This window comes from Chenopodium album, chromosome 2 (genome assembly GCF_948465745.1).
Source record: "Chenopodium album chromosome 2, dcCheAlbu1.1, whole genome shotgun sequence".
In the NCBI taxonomy this organism is placed as follows: domain Eukaryota; kingdom Viridiplantae; phylum Streptophyta; class Magnoliopsida; order Caryophyllales; family Amaranthaceae; genus Chenopodium; species Chenopodium album.
Window position 1 is genome coordinate 63426460 of NC_137835.1, and position 22913 is coordinate 63449372.

Below are 22913 nucleotides of genomic sequence, written 5' to 3' on the forward strand. Positions count from 1 at the left end.
GTTTGCTTAGATAACAATAAACTCTAGATCTAGAATAATCCAGAAACATACAAAGAGGATAATGGATATCCACACAATATTTTCATAACACTCTCCCTTGGATTTCCATTATCGAAGACTGTGCCTCGTTAAAACCTTAATCGGAAAAACCCTATGGGATAAAAACCTAATTAAGGAAAAAGAATATAACATTCTTCGTAATACGCTCGAGATGCTGCCTCTTTAAAAACCTTACCAAGAAAACCCAATGTGGGACAAAACCATGGTCAAGGGAAAAAGAGTGCAGCGCGGATTTTCTTCCCCTGATGAATACTTAACTTGAGATCTTCTAGTGCCGCAACAATGAATCCAACACGTTTGGATATCTTCAATTCTCATATGGAGTAAGTAAAATATCATTCGTTGATCTTCAATTCTCCTAAACTGAAGTTGCATCTTCAAGTCTTCATGTGAACATGTGAAGTATCTTCATTTCACCATACATGTGTTTATTTCTAACATCATTATTGCAAATCTCTGTTTAAAGTTGACTTAACCATTATACTTATGTCTTCTTCTGGAGGCCGTGAATAATAGAAATTGATGTTCATTATTATTTGATTAAACATTCCTTAATTATAATATGGAAACATATGATGATATTATTAATGTTGATTTTTCAATCTTGTATGAAGTAATAATATAACACATGTAATTATATACATTGATCATGATTCTTCTGGACCATGATAAAATACTCTCACGCATAAGTATCTTGTTGATTCTTTAGAATATTAATAATTGACATGATAGTTCTCTTTCATATACAAATAGTAATTCTCGTTACTAGCACTTATATGCTCAAACTTCAGGTTGAAATGTCAATGATTTAGTCACATATACTAAAAGTTTAATAATAATTACAATATTCAAAATATAAATTTTGTAGGGCTGGATATATAAATTTGTCCTACATAAGCTCTTCAGGAACTCTTCTCTTACATGATTCATATCATGCAATTAAATCGGCGTCAGGAATAATTTCATCACAATTATAAGCCCATTGGAACATAAATATCTCTTTCTCATTTTCCATCAAAGCTGTAAATATGTCTTACTATACTTTGAATGAACATTGACATACGCCACAATTATTGTATAGAAAGTAATGCATGCAATATGAATAAAAAAAATATATGATAACATACTAAACAAATTATACAATAAGTAATGCATCTAACAACTTCGAACATATGCAATGAATAATCCAGTAACCTATGACTCACACATGTATATGAGCATACATAAGACTCGAAATAATGCAAGACATTGTACAGTGTGGATTTTAAAAATCCATATTTCATTGGACTTCTGGTCCATGACAAACTTTAATTATTATCATTATGTCGACATTAAAATGGCCATATATCCTACATCCCTTATTCACTAGTCTATTATATCATGCATATGCATTATTTATCGGTTCCATCATATACCGGTATCATCATATAATTTCTCAAGGCACAATTTTAACTTGCATGCTATTTTGACAATGATATCTGAATACATTTTTCATTGGTACCCTCATAATTATTCTTTCATCATAGGCCATCTATTGTAATAATTTAGATATCTACACAACTTCAAGGGTATTTCATACACCTGGTATTAATATACTATTACAATATTAAAAGTGTCAACTGCACTATCTTGCCATATATCACATCTTTATTTTGGAACCGATTATACAATCTACACTTCAGGTGTAGTGATTCAAGTATATACAATTGGCAAGCTTTATCTCAATGTGCAACATATCTTGATAACATATGGACGAAAGTTGGCTAGGGATCATCAGTTTAATTAATTTTTGCCAACTTACTCCAATTCTCCCCCTAAGTTGGTATAAATCTCATATATAGGGGCATCACAATTCTTCAGCAACTTAGTAAACAAATTTGCAATAAAATTCATTTCATGGGAGGATCATAATCAACGAAATATATTTCTCTGAAAAATTATACTAAACAAGCTTTTATCTCTTCTAGAGAACAATTTTAAATAATTTCTTCATTAACTATACATTGCATAACACATATGTATCTATTATCAAATCTTTCACAATTTGTTCTCTTCAGGAGATCAATAATTCAACATCAATGGGGAGACATATGTTGTGCAGTTGAATTTCCTTATTTTCCTATTTCTTATGTGCTGACATATAATAGCCCCAATCATAAGAATTGTTATACAAGCATAAATCCTTTGCTTGTAATTCTACTAGGCAGTGATCTTCTGGGTCTTTAAAGACTTAAATAATGTATTAGGTGAGCTTCTGGTCACCTATAGTTGACAATAATACATAAGTTATTTTGGTCAACTTCTAGTCAGTGGCGGAGCCAGGAATTTCCATCCGGGGGGACAAATGAACGTCGCATAGTTTGACAAAAATATATGTTGAAAAAAAAAAAACAATACTTGAATACATAATTAGTTAAACAATTCTGTCAAAAAAAAAAAGTTAAAGAATTAAAGTTTCACAACATCCAAAATACTTATTAAAGAATCTAACATCATAAACTAATTATTCCTCCTATGATGGTACATAATTACTCCCTCCGTCCCCGAAAGAACGACCCATTTGGGTTGATTATGCGGGTATATTAGGAAAGTTAAATAAAAAGAAGTAAAAGTATATTGAAAAAATAAATTTAGATGGGGTTTGTAAAAAAAATAGAGAGAGAAAGTAATAAAATTACATGGAAAATCAAATTTTTATATGGGGAAGCTAATTTTGCACAAATATTATTGCAAATTGGTGGGTGTTTTAATGCAAATTTGTCATTCTTTTGGGACATAAATTAGGCCAAATGGGTCATTCTTTTGGGACTAAAATTAGGCCAAATGAGTCGTTCTTTCGGAGACGGAGGTAGTAGTATTTAAATACCGAAGGGTCTATAAAAAATTTACATATGGGTTTGAATTTTTGACAAATTTGAACATAAGATAATATAGGTAATTAAATGCACTTATCATTGTTCCTTATTATAAATATACTTTATTGTAAAAAATAATGGAAGGCAAATTGTCTTAGACATATCACATATATACAAAAAATTAAAGAAAGCAAAAAAGTAAAATTGGTTTACCTAAAAAAAAGGTAAAATAAAAAAAGTAAACAAAAAATTACAGAAAATGAAAACGTAAAATGTTGTAACTAAAAAATAAGGTAAATTAACCTTCCAAGAAAAAAGATAAAATAAAAATAAAGTAAAAAGCTGCATGGAAAGTATTGATCCCGGGTTGAGCAACCCACTCCAGAAGCGCTTTACCACTGCTCCATTTATCATGTTGTATTTATTATAGCGCATGAAATAATATTTATTTTTTTTAAAGTGGGGGGACAGCTGTCCCCTTTTGTCCCGGGCTGGCTCCGCCTCTGCTTCTAGTCACCCAATACTCTTTTATATAAGAAACAAAAACCTAATAACTCTTGAAATTTCATCAGTACAAATTATTATGAATCACAATTCAAATATAGCTCAATCTCAATGTTATGTCTTTCCATTCAATTTATTTCATATATCTAGCATTGAGAGAGCGTCAGCACATTATCAAATGAAAGTTCGGATTTTCATAACGGGTAATAATTAAACCCGGATGACCAAATTTAATCATCATATCCAATCACTTCTCTAAATTTGAACTCTGGTCAGTTTTCCAACACTAGTGATCACTTTATTAAACGTAATTTATGCATGCACTAGTGGAAAAATCCTCATCCGTAACGGGCAAAAAGGGGCCATCCGTAACGGGCAGCGTCCGTTACGTATGCGGCCGTTACGGATGGCCATTGTTATTCGTAACGGGCACTGTCCGTTACGAATAACCCATTATTCGTAACTGACATTTTAGATGTCCGTTACGAATAACTCATTATTCGTAACGGACATTTTAAATGTTAGTTACGAATAAGGGGTTATTCGTAACGGACATCTGAAATGTCAGTTACGAATAAATTTTTTTTTTGTATTAAAATAAGTCCTTATTCGTAACGGACGTTTTAGGTGCCCGTTACGAATAAGTGATTATTCGTAACTGACATCTTAAATGTCCGTTACGAATAGAGTTTTATTGTATATAATTTAACACTTATTTGTAACGGGCAACAAAAATGCCCGTTACGAATAACTGGTTATTTGTAACTGACAATTTTGCTGCCCGTTACAAATAATTATTAAATTAAATTTTCATTTTATTTAATTTCGACAGCATGTATTTATATATAATTAATATATATTAATTAAAACCTGTTATAATATACCTGTTCCTGTAAATAAGCAATTATACCGAACAATCTTTCGTAAAAATTAATACGACGTAATATAAAAACTGAAGTAGTAACACATTACAAATAAAAACTTGTATAAATTTATCCAACATATACAACAACACTAAAAATATTACGTTGTTCTACCTAAGCTAATAGTTATGCATTCAATAAATATTTACTTCTAAAGTATTGCGCCCATTGTTCTCGAACCACATTCAACTCGTCAACATCATACGGGGCAATTCTTGGACAAAAATCCTATTGAAAAAAAAACATATGAAAGAGGTTACAAAATAAAAACAATCCATAATAAAAACAATCATTAGAATAAATGTGATGAACCAAATTATAGAAATAAAACTCATAATATAGAAACAAAACACATAACATCCTTAATTGACTTATATTTTGATTTCTATGAGTTGAAATCAATAAAAAGTTAACATTTACTCACTTTTGGGAGCGTATAGAGCCAAAAAGGCTTCAAAATTGTGCTAAAGGACTTCTATCTTTCCCATCTTTCAAGTATTTGTTCAAATTAACACAATGTAACACATAACATCCTTAATTATCTTATTTTTTGGTTTCTATGAATTGAAATCAATGAAAATTGACCACTATCTCACTCTTGGGAGCGTATAGAGCCAAAAACGCTTCAAAATTGCCTAAGGGCCTTCTACCTTTCCCATCTTTCAAGTTTTTGTTCAAATTAACACAATATAATACTAAACATCCTTAATTACCTTACATTTTGGTTTCTATGAATTGAAATTAATGAAAAGTAACCATTTAATCACTTCTAGGAGCGTATAGAGCCAAAAAGGCTTCAAAATTGCCTAAGGGACTTTTACCTTTCCCATCTTTCATGTATTGGTTCAAATTAACACAATATAATACTAAACATCCTTAATTACCTTATATTTTGGTTTTTATGAATTGAAATCAATGAAAATTGACCATTATCTCACTCTTGGGAGCTTATAGAGCCAAAAACGCTTCAAAATTGTCTAAGGGACTTCTACCTTTCCCATCTTTCAAGTTTTTGTTAAAACTAACACAATATAACACATAACATCCTTAATTACCTAATATTTTGGTTTCTATGAATTGAAATCAATGAAAATTGACCATTTACTCACTTTTAGGAGCGTATAGAGCTTAAAAGGCTTCAAAATTGCCTAAGGGACTTCTACCTTTCCCATCTTTCATGTATTGGTGAATTAACACAATATAACACTAAACATCCTTAATTACCTTATATTTTGGTTTCTATGAATTGAAATCAATGAAAATTGACCATTATCTCACTCTTGGGAGCGTAGAGAGCCAAAAACGCTTCAAAATTGCCTAAGGGACTTCTACCTTTCCCATCTTTCAAGTATTTGTTCAAATTAACACAATAAAACACATAGCATCCTTAATTACCTTATATTTTTGTTTTTATGAATTGAAATCAATGAAAATTGACCACTATCTCACTCTTGGTAGCATATAGAGCCAAAAACGCTTCTAAATTGTCTAAGGGACTTCTACCTTTCCCATCTTTCAAGTATTTGTTCAAATTAACACAATATAATACTAAACATCCTTAATTACCTTATATTTTGGTTTCTATGAATTGAAATCAATGAAAATTGACCATTTACTCACTTTTAGGCGTGTATAGAGCCAAAAAGGCTTCAAAATTGCCTAAGGGACTTCTACCTTTCTTATCTTTCATGTATTGGTTCAAATTAACACAATATAACACTAAACATCCTTAATTACCTTATATTTTGATTTTTATGAATTGAAATCAATAACAATTGACCATTATCTTACTCTTGGGAGCGTATAGAGCTAAAAAGGTTTCAAAATTTGCAAAAAAAAACTACTAACCTCTTCTAAGACACCTTTGCACTCCAAGTAAAGGGATACAAATACGCGTTTCAAGGAGGAAAATTGAGAAGCAAATGCACTTACATGATGGTTGTTTTGACTACAGAAGAGTAGCTTGCCCCACTAGCTTTCAAAATTTCACCCATGTTTTTGAGAACCTGAAATGTAAGATGACTTGAATTATTAACACCTCTATCACTTTAGGGCCCAAAATATGAGATTTTTTTTTAAAAGAACTAAGTGAAATAAAAGTTGAAAGTCTAGATATGCCAAACTCACGAACCATATACTGCCCCTACCTCGATACCGTGCTGGAAGCAAGAACACTAGAGGTCTACAATAATTGTAGAATGCCTAAAAGTTCATTCAAAATGATAATCTAAATGCATGTTTGGCAATAATTGGCAATTTGCAAATAGCTCACTTGCATACATCAAACTACAGTTTGTAAAAGGAACATGTTTATCTTCATGGCAAATGAAAGCCGACCAACTTATTCACATCAAAAGCAGTATTTTTGAACCAGCAGTTTGCTACAGTTTTAGGCATTTCATTGAGCACAGAAAAACAAAATTTGGGTTTACAATGCAGACAAGTGACAAGCATTTGATAAATTGATACTACTCAGCCACTGAAGCGAATTTAATATGGGCACTTTGACAGTTTGACTCATTGAGCATCATATTTGTCTTAGCTAATATTGATTAATATGAATAAGCAAATGACCCGTTGTAGAGCATTGAGATATGCCTTTACTAAGCATATATTATCAGCACAAGATAGTTTAAAGAACTTTTCTTTGGCAAACAGTACCCCACCTCCCAGTCTCCCATCCTAACCAAAAGAATGCTGCACAAGTAGAGTAGTTAGCAGCGAAAAAGGAGATTAACAAGCTCGTCAAGGCAAAACTTCCTTTATTAAATGTATATAAATATATAATTACACTCATAAATCTGTCATTCCGTCCATCTACTATCCAGTGATTGAGTCATCACGGGTCCTTCACAATTACAAGACTTTTAGACCCCCAGCATACTTGTACAAAAGAATGATTTCCTGATAGTAGAGCTATAACAAATCTTTAAGTTACCGTGTCAGTTTGCAAAAATTTTCATTACCTGCTCAGTTTGTTCCTCCACATTTTCTGATACAAACTTTCCCGTCTGCATTCAAACAGGTATTGTTTACATTAGTAAGCAAGAACAATTACAAGAGCACAAATTGACAAAATTAGCTGGAAATAATCAGATTTGAAACTCAAACCTCAGGCACAAGACCCAGAACACCAGATACAAAGAGCATGTTGTTTGCTTTAATGGCTTGAGAATATGGTCCCAATGCCGCAGGAGCCTTGTCTTTTTGAACAACTTCCTTTAAACCTACATACGCGGAAATGATAACACACTCATAAATCATCACTAGTTAAGAAAATGTGATCACAAATTCACAACCATACAGACTAGAAAACCCAACAGCCAACATGCAAATGAAAGAGGATACTATCACAGTATAACTCTGTCTTAATTTGAGTACAAAGGAATTTCCTTCTAAGAACATCACGTTAGAAACACAAGAAATTTCAAGCTTTGCTCCTATTAATTAAAGAAAACAATCTGGGGCCTCTAGGCATTCACTTGATTTGGAGTGGTTTCAACAAGAAGCTTCTTCGACTGTGTGTCAAGTCCAAGCCACTGCTCCAATGAATTCAGATTATCACATAGTTAAGAAGGGGTAAAAGAAGAAAGGTCAACTAAAGGTTTCTAAGACTGAAACTTACCACCCATCCAGAACCTTGTAAGGCAGCTCCTTCTACATTCATTTTCTGGATAAGAGCTTCCAGAGAGCCAAAGTTTGAATCAATTGCCCAACCCAGTGAAGCTTTTGGAGGCTCACCACCTCCTTGCTGCAACAATGTCATGATATCATTTACATCATCTGTCTAATTTCACACAAACTAGATAACAATAATATCTCAGTACTGACACTTACACTAATTGGAGCAAGATTCTTCCAGAAAATAGAGTGATTTACATGACCTGCCATTAAATTTGTCCAAAATCAACTCAAAGATATGAATAAAACACTGATTAAAAGGTAGGATCTGTAGGAAGCTAAGAAAACATTGAAACATCATGGAATAATTATACTCCCTCCGTTACATATTACTCGCAACAAAGGAATATTTTATGTCTCACAAATAATACCCCTTTATTGCGAGTAAAATGTAACGGAGGGAGTACATATAATGCCAAAGGACAATGTAGGAGAAAATGCATAAAATCAATCAGCTGATCAACTATTAAAATTCCAGCAGGAAGCATAATACAGAAGCATTTAAGATTCTTGGAAGACCACAAGTCCACAATCTGCAAGTACAATGGCAACAAGACAGCTTCGGAAAACACTAGACACAAGCTAGTAATTGTCCGCCTTGCTGCTCACACTTTATAGATGCAATCTTCTTCAATCCTTTTTCAACCTCGTAACACTCAAAACAAATTTGATGAAACCTGTCTCAACAGATTCTCACAGAGCAATGGCGTTGAGAAAACCTCTCATATCTACCAAAGTACCAAGTATTGCTAATAACCCACCCCCCCTCATAAATCAATCAATTAATTCATACTTAGCTCAAAATTCAAAGGATTTTAAACTAAAACATAATAAAACCCAAAACAAATGGAAAATAGTAAAATCAATCCATTAATTTGGGGAAAAAAAAATAAAACCTATAATTAAGTAATTGCAATTAAGAAAACTGAAACAAGGGTTACGAAATTGGGGGAGGAGAGAGAAAGAGTACGCTTTAATGGAGAACTATGAGCGCTTCAATGGAGAACTCAGACAGCGCTTCAATGGAGAACTCAAAAAGCCCTTCAATGGAGAACTCGGAGTGCGCTTCAATAATGGAGAACTCGGAGTGCGCTTCAATAATGGAGAACTCAAAGTGCGCTTCAATGGAGGAGAAGAGTGAGAATGAGAGGAGCAAAAGATTGAACTGAGCTTGGAGCTCCTTCAATGGAGTTGAGGGAGGTGAGGACGACGACCTTGCGCGCGGGAGCTGCTTCAATATTGGAGAGAGAAAGAGGAAATTTTTTGACAGAGGGAGTGAGAAAGGGGAAAGTAAAAATTTAGGGCTTACTTTAAAACCTTATTCGTAACGGACACCCCATGTTAGTTACAAATAACAAGGTCAAAATTCTGTTGACTTTTCTATTTGTAACGGGCAATATTTGTTGGTTACGATTAGTTAGTTAATCGTAACGGGCAGAATAATGCCTGTTACAAATAACAACTTATTCGTAACGTGCACCAATCTATCCGTTACGAATAACCACTTATTCGTAACGGGCACCAATTTGTCCGTTACGAATAACCCTTTTCCTGCCCAATTCACAACTTTTTTGTAACGGACATTGAATTTGCCCGTTACGAATGACTTAATTGTAACGAAAAATCATATGTCCGTTACGAATAGCTTGTTACAAATAAGATTTTTTCCACTAGTGATGGTCATGAATATGATGTGATATTAGAACACTAACAGGTGTTTCTTTATACTATTGGCAAGACAATCAGCTAATATTTGATCCAATATTAACTCATACTCTGCTGGAGTATAATCTTGATACATGCTAATCTTGTTGGACATTTTATACTCTTATGGAGTATTTTATATAATTATGGTACATATTAATTAATAAATATAATCAGTTCTAGAGGTCTATTCAAATGTATCACCTTGTCAAATTATTGTCAATAATTGCTCCTTTCTTATTTAAAGTTTCTTATCTTTGGAATCCATTGGGCTATCACGATTAAGGTGTTCTTTAAGTTCATTGGGGCTTTTGTAGCTGATATATAGTCGATGACATTTATTCATATCCATCTTCAGGATGGTATCATTACAACATATTTAATTAACATGTGGTCACTTCTATTGTATAAATCGTTGATATTTAGATTAAAGAAGGTACCAATTAAACTGACCATCAATATATTTTATTATTTATATGCAAGGATTACATAAAATTATCATGACGATGAATGATAGATAATCTTAAATCATTAATAATAAACATATCACATAAACATAACAAAATCATGTGATAAAAGCTAATTAAGTTTGATAGCGATGAGTAGGTATAATCACGAAATAAAAACAATAATAATAGCATAATTTGTTTGCTATACCTTATACAAAACCAAACACAAAGTAAACAATTAGAAGCAACGAAACTTATACAAGGTAAAACTAAGATTAGATCAATAATAATAGTTGATAACGTGTTGTGAAAATAAAGGAAAACATCAGGGATTGAGAGAGAATTGATCTATCTATGTTATTTTATATATTAGGGGTATATATACATAGAATATAATAAGTAGGGTTTGCTTAGATAACAATAAAACCTAGATCTAGAATAATCCGGAAACATACAAAGAGGATAATGGATATCCACACAATATTTTCATAACAATTATTTATTATTTTTATTTTTTATATTTAAAGATAGTAGTTATATTCTTTTTAAAAAAAAAATGAGTTTTTTAAAAAATAAATAAGAGAAAATAAAGATGAGAGGGGTATTTTGGGAAAGTATAATTTATCACCCAAAACCCCCTTTAATTTCATATATTATTATTGATATATGTATATTTTTTTGACAAAAGCAACTAAACAATAAACTAGCTACTAAGACGAGTAAAAGTAGATTGACAAGCGTTAGCTAACTCATGGGCCCTAGTTAGAGGTGTCTAAACCAAATCGAACCGAACAAAACCATCCATTTTGAACTGTAACTAATATGATTTGATTTGAGAAACTCAACACCCAAAACCGATCTAACAAAATTGAACTCAACCTGAATCCGAATTCGACTCGATTTGAACTTAACTAGGCACCAATTTGACCCGAATTGAACTCAAACTGAACCGGTTTGACCCAGTCTGAATTCAATCCGAACCGAAATTTACCCGATAAGCACCTGATTCAATCCGATTTGTTTTTTATCCACTAGTACATAATTGAGTTTATGTAACACGTTTTGGTAATACTTTCTGTAATGCAAAATTATTAGATTTATAAGTAACACTTTGGTAACATTTTTTACTAATATAACACTCAATGTAACACTTTTAATATAAAAGTAAGTAAGTAACAGTACAAGGTAACACTTTTTTAACGCGAAAGGGAAATTATATTATATTATAGTAAGGTGAATCCGATGATGATAATCATCAGACCAAAAGATAGATGATCATAGGGATTTAAAAACCTCCCATAATCATTAAAGTTTATCCTAGAACAAAAGGTAAAAACATATAATACATCATCATAACCGAGTGAATATAGTTCAGAGCAAAATATTGATAACTTGCGAGCTACACTGCATAACTAGGCACTTTGCACCTCTGGGATTTCCATGGCATATGTCTGAAAAACTTCAGGAGGAGGGTAGGAGTAAGACACTGTTTCACCCATCTTGAACTTGGTTCTCCCCATCATAGCTAATCTGTCTGCAACATGGTTAACCGTCCTACTAGCATTAAAAACAATAACATTCCAATCCCTCTCAAGGAGGGAGGAAACATCACAAATAATGTTACCCAAATCACCATCCTCGAAAGACTTGGGGTCTTTCAGCATTTTGTTTAAACTGTCAGCATCAGTTTCGAGCTCCAAGTGTTTGATCTTTTTTTCCCAAGCAGAGAGCAGCCCCTCTCTTATAGCTAAAAGCTCAGCTGAAGCGGCAGAAATGGCATTGAAGTTCATGGCAAAACCTGTTATCCAGATGCCTTTGTCGCACCTAATGACACCCCCTCCACCAGCATTGGTCATACTCATCCAAGACCCATCCGTGTTTAGCTTGTAGTAACCTTTCTGAGGAGGAGCCCAAACTCTAGGGCTAAAAGGATCGGAGGAAGAAGAAATATCCATAGGAGCAGCCTGATTTAATCTCAAACAAAAGATATAATCAACATAAAACTTGTTAAAAGTAGAATGGATAAAAACCATTTTTTCTTCGAAAATAGCCACGTTTCTGGTGTTCCAAAGATGCCATATGGCGACTGAGAATAGGGTTTTCCAAGAAGGAGAGTTAGTGAGATTAAAATCAAGCCAATCCAAAAAGTTAGTATTGTAAAAACGATGTAAATCTATATTGAAAGAATTCAAGTTTTTGAAAACCAAAGACCAAAAAGCACCAGAGTTAGGGCAGTCCCTGAATATGTGGATGCTATCCTCAATAAGAGCTTCACACTTCATGCACATAGGATCGAAGCAAGCAATTTTTTTTTAAGAGTACTTCCAAAAGGGAGAATGTCTCTAACAACATTCCAAAGTAGCATCTTATATTTATAAGGGATCTTAAGCTTCCAAAGGTTTTTCCAAGCAAAAGAAGAGAGAAAAGAGGAATTGAGATTAGAAGGAGGAAGGGTAGAATTATAAGCAGACTTGATAGTAAAACCACCAGATTTGTGAAGAGTCCAATTTAGTCTATCAGGGACATCAACTAACTTAGGAAGGGGGTGAGCAAGAATCAAGGAACAAATAGAGGATGGGATAAGATGAATTATACTATCTAAACACCATTCATTGTTCCTAATTATATCAGAGACTCTCCAATGGCCTTTGGAGTTAGGAATATGTAAATTAGGCAAGAGATAAAGAGGGCAATCACCAATCCAATGATGGAACCATAGGGAAGTATCTTGACCATTTCCAATATTAATAACAATTCCTTTTTTAAGGATGTCTCTACCACGTAATATATCCTTCCAAATGATAGAATCAGAAGCTTTAGGGATGTAATCTAAAAAATTAGAGTATTTCAAATATTTATTCTTTAAGATATTAATCCAAAGTTTATTTTCTTGAGTTAGAATTTTCCACCCCAGTTTAGCCATAAAAGATAAATTCCACCTTTTCAAATCTCTAATACCTAGACCCCCTTTAGCCATAGGATCACAAACAACCTTCCAATTAGTTCTAGGGATGTATTTAGATCGATTAACCCTGTTCCAAAGAAACTGTTTACATTTTTTTTGAAGTTCATTGACAACACTCGAAGGCAAAATATTAGTTTGCAAAGCAAAAACAGGATAGGAATTTAAAACCGATTTGATAAGAGTACATCTTCCGGCCATGTTTAAAAGCTTAGCTTGACAACCTTTTATTTTAGAACAAGTTTTTTCTAGGAGAGGAAAATAGTCTAATTGGTTTAAACGTTTATGAGAAATAATAATACCAAGATATTTACCAAAATTAGTAGTATTAGTAATGTTACAAACACTACAAATAGACTTTCTCACATTGTGATTCATTTTTTTTTTTTGGAAAGATGGCTGAGGATTTGAGAATATTAATAGAAAGACCAGAAATTCTTTTAAAGTGCTCAAGGACTTCCATCATAGAATTTATATTATCCGAAGTAGCTTTTCCAAAAAGAAAAACATCATCCGCATAAAAGAGATGAGAAATATTGATGTTTTTAGCAATTTTCATAGGTTTCCAAACTCCACTATTAACTTTATCTTGAATCATACAAGAGAGACGATCAAGACAAAGAACAAAAATATAAGGGGAGAGGGATCACCTTGCCTTATACCCCTAGAAGGAACAAAAGAATCAGTAATCTCGCCGTTCCAAAGGAGAGAAATCTTAGGAGTGCAGATGCAACTAAGAATAAGATTGACAATATTAAGGGGGAGGTTAATACTAAGGAGAGTGTCCTTGATAAAACTCCATTCCAAGCTATCAAAGGCTTTAGATAGGTCAATCTTAAGAGCCATAAGATTAGCTTTATTAGAAACCTTATTAAAATGGTGAGCTACTTCCTTAATAATAATGATATTCTCCTCAATAGATCTATTTGGAATAAAACTAGATTGGAAAGGGCTTATAAGCTCATCCATGATTGGCTTTAAACGGTTAGAGATGCATTTAGTAATAAGTTTATAAATAGAATTACATAAACCTATGGGTCTAAAGTCCTTCATAGAACTAGGAGAATCACATTTAGGAATCAGAGATATATAAGAGTCATTAATGGCCGAAGGTATAGACCCTGTATTAAAACAATTTGAAATAAAACTAGTGATAGAAGAACTAAGAGAAGACCAATGTCTTTTTAAGAATAGAGGCTGTATTCCATCAGGCCTTGGAGATTTGATGGGGTCCATTTGAAACAAAATGGATTTAATTTCTTCAGGAGAAGGAGGCAACAGAAAGCTAGGATCAGAAAAAGGATAAGCTATCTTTAGGAAAACGATAGGCATGCATTAGATTAGTACATCAGTATCAACAGATTGGAAAACTTTCAAAAAATAGTCTCTAGCCATATTTTTTAAAAGAATTAAATCATCAATCCATATACCATCATCATTTTTTAAAGATAAAACTTTCCCTCTAGACCTTTTAATATTAGCAAGTAAATGAAAATATTTAGTGTTACAGTCAGCATTTTTCCTCCAATCCAAACCAGCCTTTTGAGCATAAATAACTCTCTCAATATGATAAATATGATTGAGATAAAAAAGTAGCTCCTTTTCCAGATTTACAAGAAAGGAAGAAAACTTTTTAGATAAAGCAATCTGAATACCATTGATCCTAGCCACCAATCTTCTTTTTTATTAGTAATGTTTCCAAAAATATCATGATTCCACTTTTTAATATTAGTAAGAAATTCATTTCTACCTTTTAGAAAATCAAAATTATGCGCATCCCAATTACTAACAAAAAACGAAGAGAAATCAACATGTTCAAGCCAAGCAGTCTTACACCTAAATGGGTAAGGACCACCCTTGTGATTATCAAAAATAGAAATTAAAATAGGATTGTGATCGGAATAGGTACGAGCAAGATGTGACACCTGAGTGTTTGGATAAGTATTCAGCCAAACGGGATTCGCCATTGCCCTGTCAAGGCGCTCCTGATAAGTATAAGGTAACACTTATAAAATAGGTAACATTAGAATGTTACACTTTTTAAATTTTTTTTTTTTGTTTTTATTTTTTAAAAATAAGTACTTTTTTTCGCTCGATTTTTCCATAACTTCTATAGTTCTCTTCTCCATCGTTCTTCTTCATTCTTCTCTAAAGGCTTTGATTACGAGGCCTCCCATCCCTCCCATCCCACCATTTTTCTGATCTCTCCTCTTAACTACTTTCGATTCTCTGTTCATAAAGATCTGTTGATTTGCTTTTAATTTTTTTTTTTTCACGAATTGATTTTTGTTGAGTTGTGCGAAACGTAATTTTTATTGGGAATTGATTTTAATTTTAGGTAATTTAATGCTTGTGAATCAATTGTTGTTTTGTTTTGTTGATATTCGAAATTGCGATGAGATTTGTAGTTTCTCACTGTTGTTGTTGTTCATTGTTCAGGGTTTGCAATTTTGTCGAGCGTCATTGAAGCTCTTGCTGGCCGCGATTTTCATCTTAAAGGTTCTGATGGTAGCGACGAAGAGAAGTATGGCGAGTTCTTGCAATTTGCTATAATTCCCTTGCAACTTATTTTAACGAAATTCAGGTATATCAATTTATTTAATTGTCATTATTTTTAAAGTTGATAATTTTTATTGTAAAATCAACTATGTTGAAATTCCGTTGTAAAACTGAATCAAATCCTTATATTCCCTTGCAAGTTGAAATTCTAACAATGATGTTGATTCTTATTTGATTTACTGTTTTGGTTTGAAATCAATGAAATTATGACGTGTTGTTGGTTAATATGATGAATAGCTGTTCAATTTCTATTGTTCAGATTATTTTGTAACATTAATTTGATGATTTGGGGAAATAGATTTATACAAAGTATAATTGATATGAGTTTGTATGTATTGGTTAGTAGGGTTTGGTTTAATTTCTCACCAATTTAATTGATTTATACAGTATAGTCAATTTAAGGTTCTTAGGATACCCTTTTCTTGTTTCACCATTTGCTTTCTCTCACTTTCTCTCTGTCTTCTACACTCTGCGGCCTACACTCCCACTTTCTAACCTCTATTTTCACCTTCTTCTATAAAAAATTAAAGCAGGCTAATAGTGAAGATCTCGGCATTTGCGTTATTGAATATAATGTTTCACGCGTAATGCTACGGGATTTATGTAAGCTTAAGAGAAAATTGATGGTGATTGAATAAACAAGCTCGAATATGAGCTGACTAATAACCAGGTATTTAACCCAATTTCTCGTTTGATTTTTTCTACTTCTTTTTTTAATAATATGAATTGGAAGGAAGAGGTCTATCATACACTCATAGTGTTATGTTTGTGGATAATATGTGTATGAAATGTGCTCTCAGTAAACCATCTTGAACAACAAAAGTTCTGGTCAGAACTTGATTTTGCTCATTTATATGTGGCTTATTAAAGTTCTCTAGCTTTGTATGTTTTTGTTAGAAATTTTGGATAATTGAAGGGGGTTGTTGTTAGCTCAATCACTGGATTTTGTTAATAATCTTCATTATTATTTTAATTGGTTTGTTTTGGAAAGAATTAAGCATCTTGGATGACTTGAGGTATAGTGTTTGACTATCAAGTTGTTAGCATGATGATTCTTGTTTTCCTGATAATTTATTCACAGAGTTAATCTTTGCCCTGTACATTTTCGTTCTTCCATCAGTTTATTTAGAAAAACATTTGCTATAGCCTTAAATATAATGTCTGACTAAGTTGATTGAATGCTCTTTATTGTACTCTACTTCTTGCTTTTGGGCTCCCTTATGAAATTTTTTCTTTACTACTTTTTTTTATGTGTTCTCTGGTTTGGCAATATTGATACTAATTTTCGGTGCCTTTATTCTTTGTTTAGGCTGATAACGTCCTGAACATAGAGAGTCTGTTGTTACTGATACTGCTGTTATCTGCTGCTACTGTTGTTCCAAGCTGCTGCTATCTGCTTTGACTACTGCCCTGTTACCACGTACTGTTGAAACTACTAGTTGCTGCTATCTATTGTTAATTTTGCCTTTTCTATTAAGGAATTTGATGGTCTTATCTAGAGACAAAGTTGACTTTTTATTGTTTTGTTTAATAGATTCTTTAGCTAAACAAAAAAATATTGGTGAGAATTATTTTTAAAGAAACTATGAAATTATATAAATTCAAATTATTGTTTTTTTTATATGAATTATTATTTTTGAATTATATTGTATATGTTAATTTCACATTCATAGTTGTTGTACATGTTAATATTATTTTTAGCCACCTTACCATTTGCGTTTGGAGGGCTTGGTGTTTATTCCGCAGATGATGTTCGTCACTATGTTTTTCTTGCTTCTCGGTTGCAGTCGGTTGGGTTGCAGACACAACTTCTACGGCATGAAAGGAATGGTGTCCTCCGAACAAGTGTATTATTTTGATAGTAGGTTCAGAATTATTAGAAAGCTAATATATTAGTAAGGTCAAGTGATCGGAATGCCGGAGGCCGCTTTCGATCAGTAATATTAATGCATAATTAATATTACAGCTTAATCTTAACTGAACCCTTCGGGTCACACCCAAGCAATTAACGAGCCGAAGCGACAAATTAATTCGAAAGGAATTAATGAGTTGACCGAGTAATTTATATTTAGACGTCAGAAATTCGAGCTTGGAGTGTCGAAATCAAGCGTCGGAGAATCTCAAATGTCGAGCTAAAATTTAGGAATTGGAGAGACGGGAAAATGCTTCAAGTAACAAGCAAAAAACCCTAGCTACGCAAAAACAAGCGAAGCGCGCCAAATAGGAGTGTGCCACGTGGCAGCACACATGGCAGCACGCCATGTGGCAGCACACGTGGAAGCCACGCTGGCAGCCACCAAGCGACAACAACCACCAAGTGGCAGCAGCCACGTTGGCAGCGCGCCATGGTGGCAGCGCATGTGGCAAAGGGAGGCCGTGGACCCGGGTGACGGGTCATGGACACGGGCCAAATGAAAGTGGCCCAACCGAACCCAACTTGGGGCTCAAGGTTGGGTGAGACATGGTTAGCTCACAATGCATGTGAGTTGCCTTGGGGACCAAGTGAGAAAGTGGTCCTCACCTAACCATGTGACACTTGTTACTTGTTCCTTGGTTTATTTAACTAAGTGTTAAATTCATCAATATTTCCATGCATAAGGGATATTTTTGTGAAAAAGTCCCACATTGAAAGATGAGTGGAATTCACAAGAAAGCTTTCCTTATAAATAGCCAAGGAATGGCTTGGGATTACTTGCTTGAGTAAAAGTTTGAAAAGGCATCACTAGTAGTGAAAACCTTTGAACTCAAGAGTTAAAAAAGGCATCACCTTTGTGAAAACCTTTGAACTCAATTACTCGGGTTTCGGTCGGGCCTTGCTAACTTTAAGGCATTGGACCTAGTCTGTGTTCGAGTTGTGGGTGGATCGTCGTTGGAGACCTTCGTATTTTCGAGGCAAGCTTTCATGTAAGAGCCCTAGTGGTCAGCCGAAGCACGCGTCAAAGGTATATTTATTATCTTAATCTTGTCATTAAGTTAATTATGTTTATGGTTTTATTTATTGCGAGTGCGGTCTTGTTTTCGGGGTTTCTTTCGCGGTGAGTCGGACTCACCAAACCCCATCAGCGGTATCGGAGCCTCAATTGTTTATTTTTATAATCATAATATTTTTCAGGGTGTTTTTTGGCTTAATTTTTTTGGTTTTAAGTTGCTAATTAGATTAGTAGCTCATTTTATCTATTTTAACCTCGTATTAGAGCTGACTTCAGCTCCCGAACCCAGATTTCAACCCAAAAATAGTGAATTTTAGGTGGAAAAGGCGTTTTAGAAATGGTTTTACCCTTGACTCGGATTTTAGCCAAAAAACGACCATAATTGTACTTTTCGAGGGATTTTTCGTTTTGACGAAAAATTTTAAGTCTTCCTAATTTTGAAAATTAATTGCATATTTATGGTGGTTATGTAATTGGTTCAATCCTTATTTTATATGCAATTTTAAACCTCTTTAGGCATGATTACTTGGTAGTAATTTAATTTGTGTTTGATAGCTTGGTTTTATTTTTCACATAATTGCAAATTAATTTTATTAAGTGTGAAATTGTCGTTCTTTGAGGCTTCTAAGTACTAAAGATTCAATCTTTAAGTATGTTAAGTGATTGAAACTTTGGGTTACTAAATTCCACGAATTTTTGTTGAAATTTGTTGATTTAATCATTTTTAAGTTTATTGGAATCATAAAGTTTGAAACTTGTGATAGAAAATTATTTATCTTCATATTGGAAGATATAATTTTTCAAGGATTCACAAATATTAAAGTTGGAATCTTTATTGAACTTATGTTCAATTTTTTCAACTCCCTTTTATTTTGTAAAAATCTCTAGATTAATTTAAATTAATAGTGAGTAATTGCCCTCTTATTTTTTTTGCACCAAGTTAAACCTATTTTATTAAAAAATGGTTCTTGGAATAATTTTTGGTTTTATGCACTTGGATGAATTTATTTAAGTTGTACTTGTTATATTTTCATTTTTCCTCAAAATTAACTGATTCTATAATTAATTTAGAATTGATTAAAAATGTCACACAAAATCAGGAATTTTCCCGAGGTATGAGCACCAAATCAAGGCCTAAGAGCAACCCACATGGGGTTGCCGAGGCTGCTGGGTGCCTCGAAGAGATGCGCATGTGTGCGGGGAGCTGCTGTGCGGCACCATGGCAGCCGCCTTATGGCTGGACGTGGGTAAGCTGTGCGTGGGGCTTGGATTGAGCGTGTATGTGTGCGTAGCTTGGTACATAATTAAGGGTAATATGCGTAGACATTGCTTGTGAAGCAATGAGATCGTGCAAGTTGTGTGCGAGTTGTGAGCACTCCAAGTCTTAGTGCTAGACACTTGGATATTTTGGACTACGTAATTTTTGCTTAATTTATCGTTTTAATTATTTTGTTTTATTTAATTAAAATTTTGGAGGCTAGGCCTTGGTTTTATGAGCGGCATTTGCAAAATTTTATTTTGGCAAATAGTTGGGTTTTATTGGCTTAATTAATTGGATTAATTAAGTTGGATGCAGAATTTAGCGGGAGCTTCAAATATTAATTGCACTTATTTACATAATCGGTTATAACAACTTTCACTAGTTTTAATTAGGCGTGTTAATTGGATTAACCACCTAAATTAGTTACTAGTTATTGCGTGTTTATGCATTGTTACTTGTTTTATCGTTGTAAAATGCGTGGGCCATTCACAAATAGTGAATGGATGAATGGAATGTATATTCTTTCACACGTTTTATAAAATGGAAACTAGTGGGGCCTGATTAGGATAGAAAATACGGACTGTGATCCGTGATGTATTTTTGTAAATCTAAATACGGTCTGCGTATCGTTGAGTATGTTTGTACCTTAATATTTATATTAGTCCTAATCGTAGATACTAGTAGTTGCATAATTTTGGTCAAGTCTTGAAGACAGAGGTTCTTGGGAGACAAAGCCATGAAGTTGCAAAAGAAGACCTTTTGAAGACTTGAAGAATTCAAGGGGTCATGCTAGTTGCCAATATACATCAAAATGCTTATGCTTTACATATTCATGATCATTTATATATGAATTATATGATAGATGCATGTTTAGGATTTCGAATGTTGTGATGATTAATTAAGTTCACTTAAATTAACCAACATAGAAACCCTAGGTCCCTAAATATTGAGTAAAACTGCAATTCCAAAATAACACTTATCGACCTATATTGAGAGTAGTGATGGGCTACGCCAAAGTGAGGCATCACTATTACTTCCTTGACTCATAAGGCATACCGGGTATGCAAGTTGGTTTTGGTTCTTGATAAGTGCATAATATACCATATTTTTAGTCCCTTATATTAGTCTTATAATCGTTTTCTTTTATTTATTTTATGAAATTAGTCAACTTAATATTTATAGTTCTTATTTTATGTTAGTATTTTATTTTATAGCTAATTTTATAATAAGTGATACTTAATATTATGTTGTGTATTTTTGGTAGGAAAATAAGAGGAGTATTAATTGGACTTGGATGAATGAAGCTCACAATACCATATGTACTCTCCAACATGCCAAGTTCACATGCCAAATCAAGAGTCAAAGAAAAAAAAAAAAAAAAGAGATAAGAAGAAAAAGAGGAAAAAGCTGCGTGAAAACCCCAAGACCCAGTTTTCCCAAACCACCATTATGATTTTTCGTCAAGTATCTACCGAAATTCAAGGTAGGATAAGAGAAGATGAATCTCTATCTTTGTTCACAAATTTATCTCTTCAATCCCAGAAAACCTAGGTTGTTTTCGGTTATAAAATCCCCAATTATCCCTCCTAGAAAATACACAAGTATTACCACAAAAATACGGAAGGTTCGTGAGGCTGAGTAGAGCACGAATTGGTCTAAGGTTGATCGATTGGGTGGTATTGGAAGGTGAAGGGAAGAATTTGACGGTGGATTTGAGCAGCGGCTGTTTGATTTCTTGGCTCAATTCATAAGTTCTCCTTAATTTACTCCCCATCTTTTAATTTTGTGACTAATTTGTTTGCTTCTACTTGGTGAATTGGTTGTAATTTGATCTTTAATTTCCTGATTTATGTTTCGTCGTTTAAACGCTGAGTATAATCGTTTTAATATTCAATTTGGTATTTAATTGATTCACATATTCTTCCTTGTTTTATATGAACGTTTAATTTACTTGTAATAGTATTCAATTGCTAGTATGAAGTAATTAGACTATGCTACATTATTACTTGATGCGACATTATTTGATAATTTAGAGTGAATGACTCGATATTACTAGTTTGAGCGGCTCAATCGTAGTTTTGTTGAGTTTGTGGGTTGATCTAATAAATCAAGTTTATTGGGGTAGAAAGTGTATTAGTAAGATTCTGATTTCTAGTGAGCTATACATGTCAAATCAACTGCATCGGTAATTTGACTACCTAGATATTAAGTTGAATATTGAAGGAGACTATATGAAGGAAGTTGGGAATTTAAGTTATATCGTAGTAATCAATGATCGATTTGTTATCACATTGGTGGTTTGCTTGTTGTCTATTTTAAACAATAGATTAGTATATTATTTTTTGACATATTTCGAGTCGACTAGTAGGTTGAGCGTTCATTGTTTTAAACACACGAGAGTGTGAGTTGGGAGGGCATTGTTCACAAATAAAAGGGTTGGTTGGAGAGCGATCGAGTACATCTTTTACTCGCCACATAAATGAGAGTTGAGTGTGTGAGCACTGGTCTTGAATTCTATATGCTCTTGTGGTTTGCTCTATTTGACAATTGGTAGGAAATATTGGTAGTTGGACGGATTTGATTGGTTGACTTTGATACATTTTTGTCAGATTTACCTTGAATTATATTTATTAATTTTAAATTTTTTTTGGGGGTGAAGTATTGATTTATTTATTCATTGCTTTGCTTAGGGACAAGCAAAGGTTTGATTTGGGGGAGTTTGATGAGTTTATTTTATATATATTTTGAATCCCTGTCCCATGGTCATATTTGTGCTTATTTGAGCTCCACGGAGCTATTTTTATTACTAATATACGTTTTTTAGTATTTTTGTAGAGTTGGTATTTTGTAGGAATTTGCAGAATTATGACAATTTCGGAGCTTATTGAACCACTACAAATATATTAGAGACGGAGCATATTTTATGACCGTATATTTTAAGCCCAGGGCCGAGTTAGAGAAATTTAATTCGGTAATTAAGGACTTGATACGAAAGATAACTCTAGATTTTACAAGTTAATATATC

The 22913-nt window shown here is 33.2% G+C and overlaps 1 protein-coding gene and 1 long non-coding RNA gene across 5 annotated transcripts; one reads left to right on the top strand and one right to left on the bottom strand.

Moving 5' to 3' along the window:
• Window positions 1–4338: 4338 nt before the first annotated feature.
• LOC145586352 (reactive Intermediate Deaminase A, chloroplastic-like) lies at window positions 4339–9295 on the bottom strand. 3 transcript variants are annotated; one of them, XR_014100924.1, is made up of 8 exons: window positions 8994–9295; window positions 8180–8226; window positions 7968–8093; window positions 7825–7881; window positions 7454–7569; window positions 7309–7353; window positions 6275–6348; window positions 4339–4570 (listed from the first exon to the last, which is right to left on the bottom strand). XR_014100924.1 is itself a non-coding variant. In XM_081643164.1 (7 exons), the coding sequence occupies exons 3-7, from the start codon at window positions 7972–7974 to the stop codon at window positions 4528–4530; spliced, it is 285 nt and encodes a 94-aa protein (XP_081499290.1). In that variant the 5' UTR covers window positions 7975–8093; window positions 8180–8226; window positions 8994–9295; the 3' UTR covers window positions 4339–4527. The 3 variants fall into 3 exon arrangements, 1 of the variants encoding a protein (XP_081499290.1); XM_081643164.1 differs by lacking the exon at window positions 7825–7881; XR_014100925.1 differs by lacking the exons at window positions 7825–7881; window positions 7968–8093; window positions 8180–8226.
• A 5859-nt stretch (window positions 9296–15154) lies between these two features.
• Window positions 15155–17341, top strand: LOC145586363 (uncharacterized). Of its 2 annotated transcripts, none has more exons than XR_014100929.1 (4): window positions 15155–15476; window positions 15578–15722; window positions 16228–16367; window positions 17007–17341. It is a non-coding gene; the product is annotated as an uncharacterized LOC145586363 (long non-coding RNA). The 2 variants fall into 2 exon arrangements; XR_014100928.1 differs by having other exon boundaries at window positions 15165–15476; window positions 16231–16367.
• The last annotated feature ends 5572 nt before the right edge of the window (window positions 17342–22913 follow it).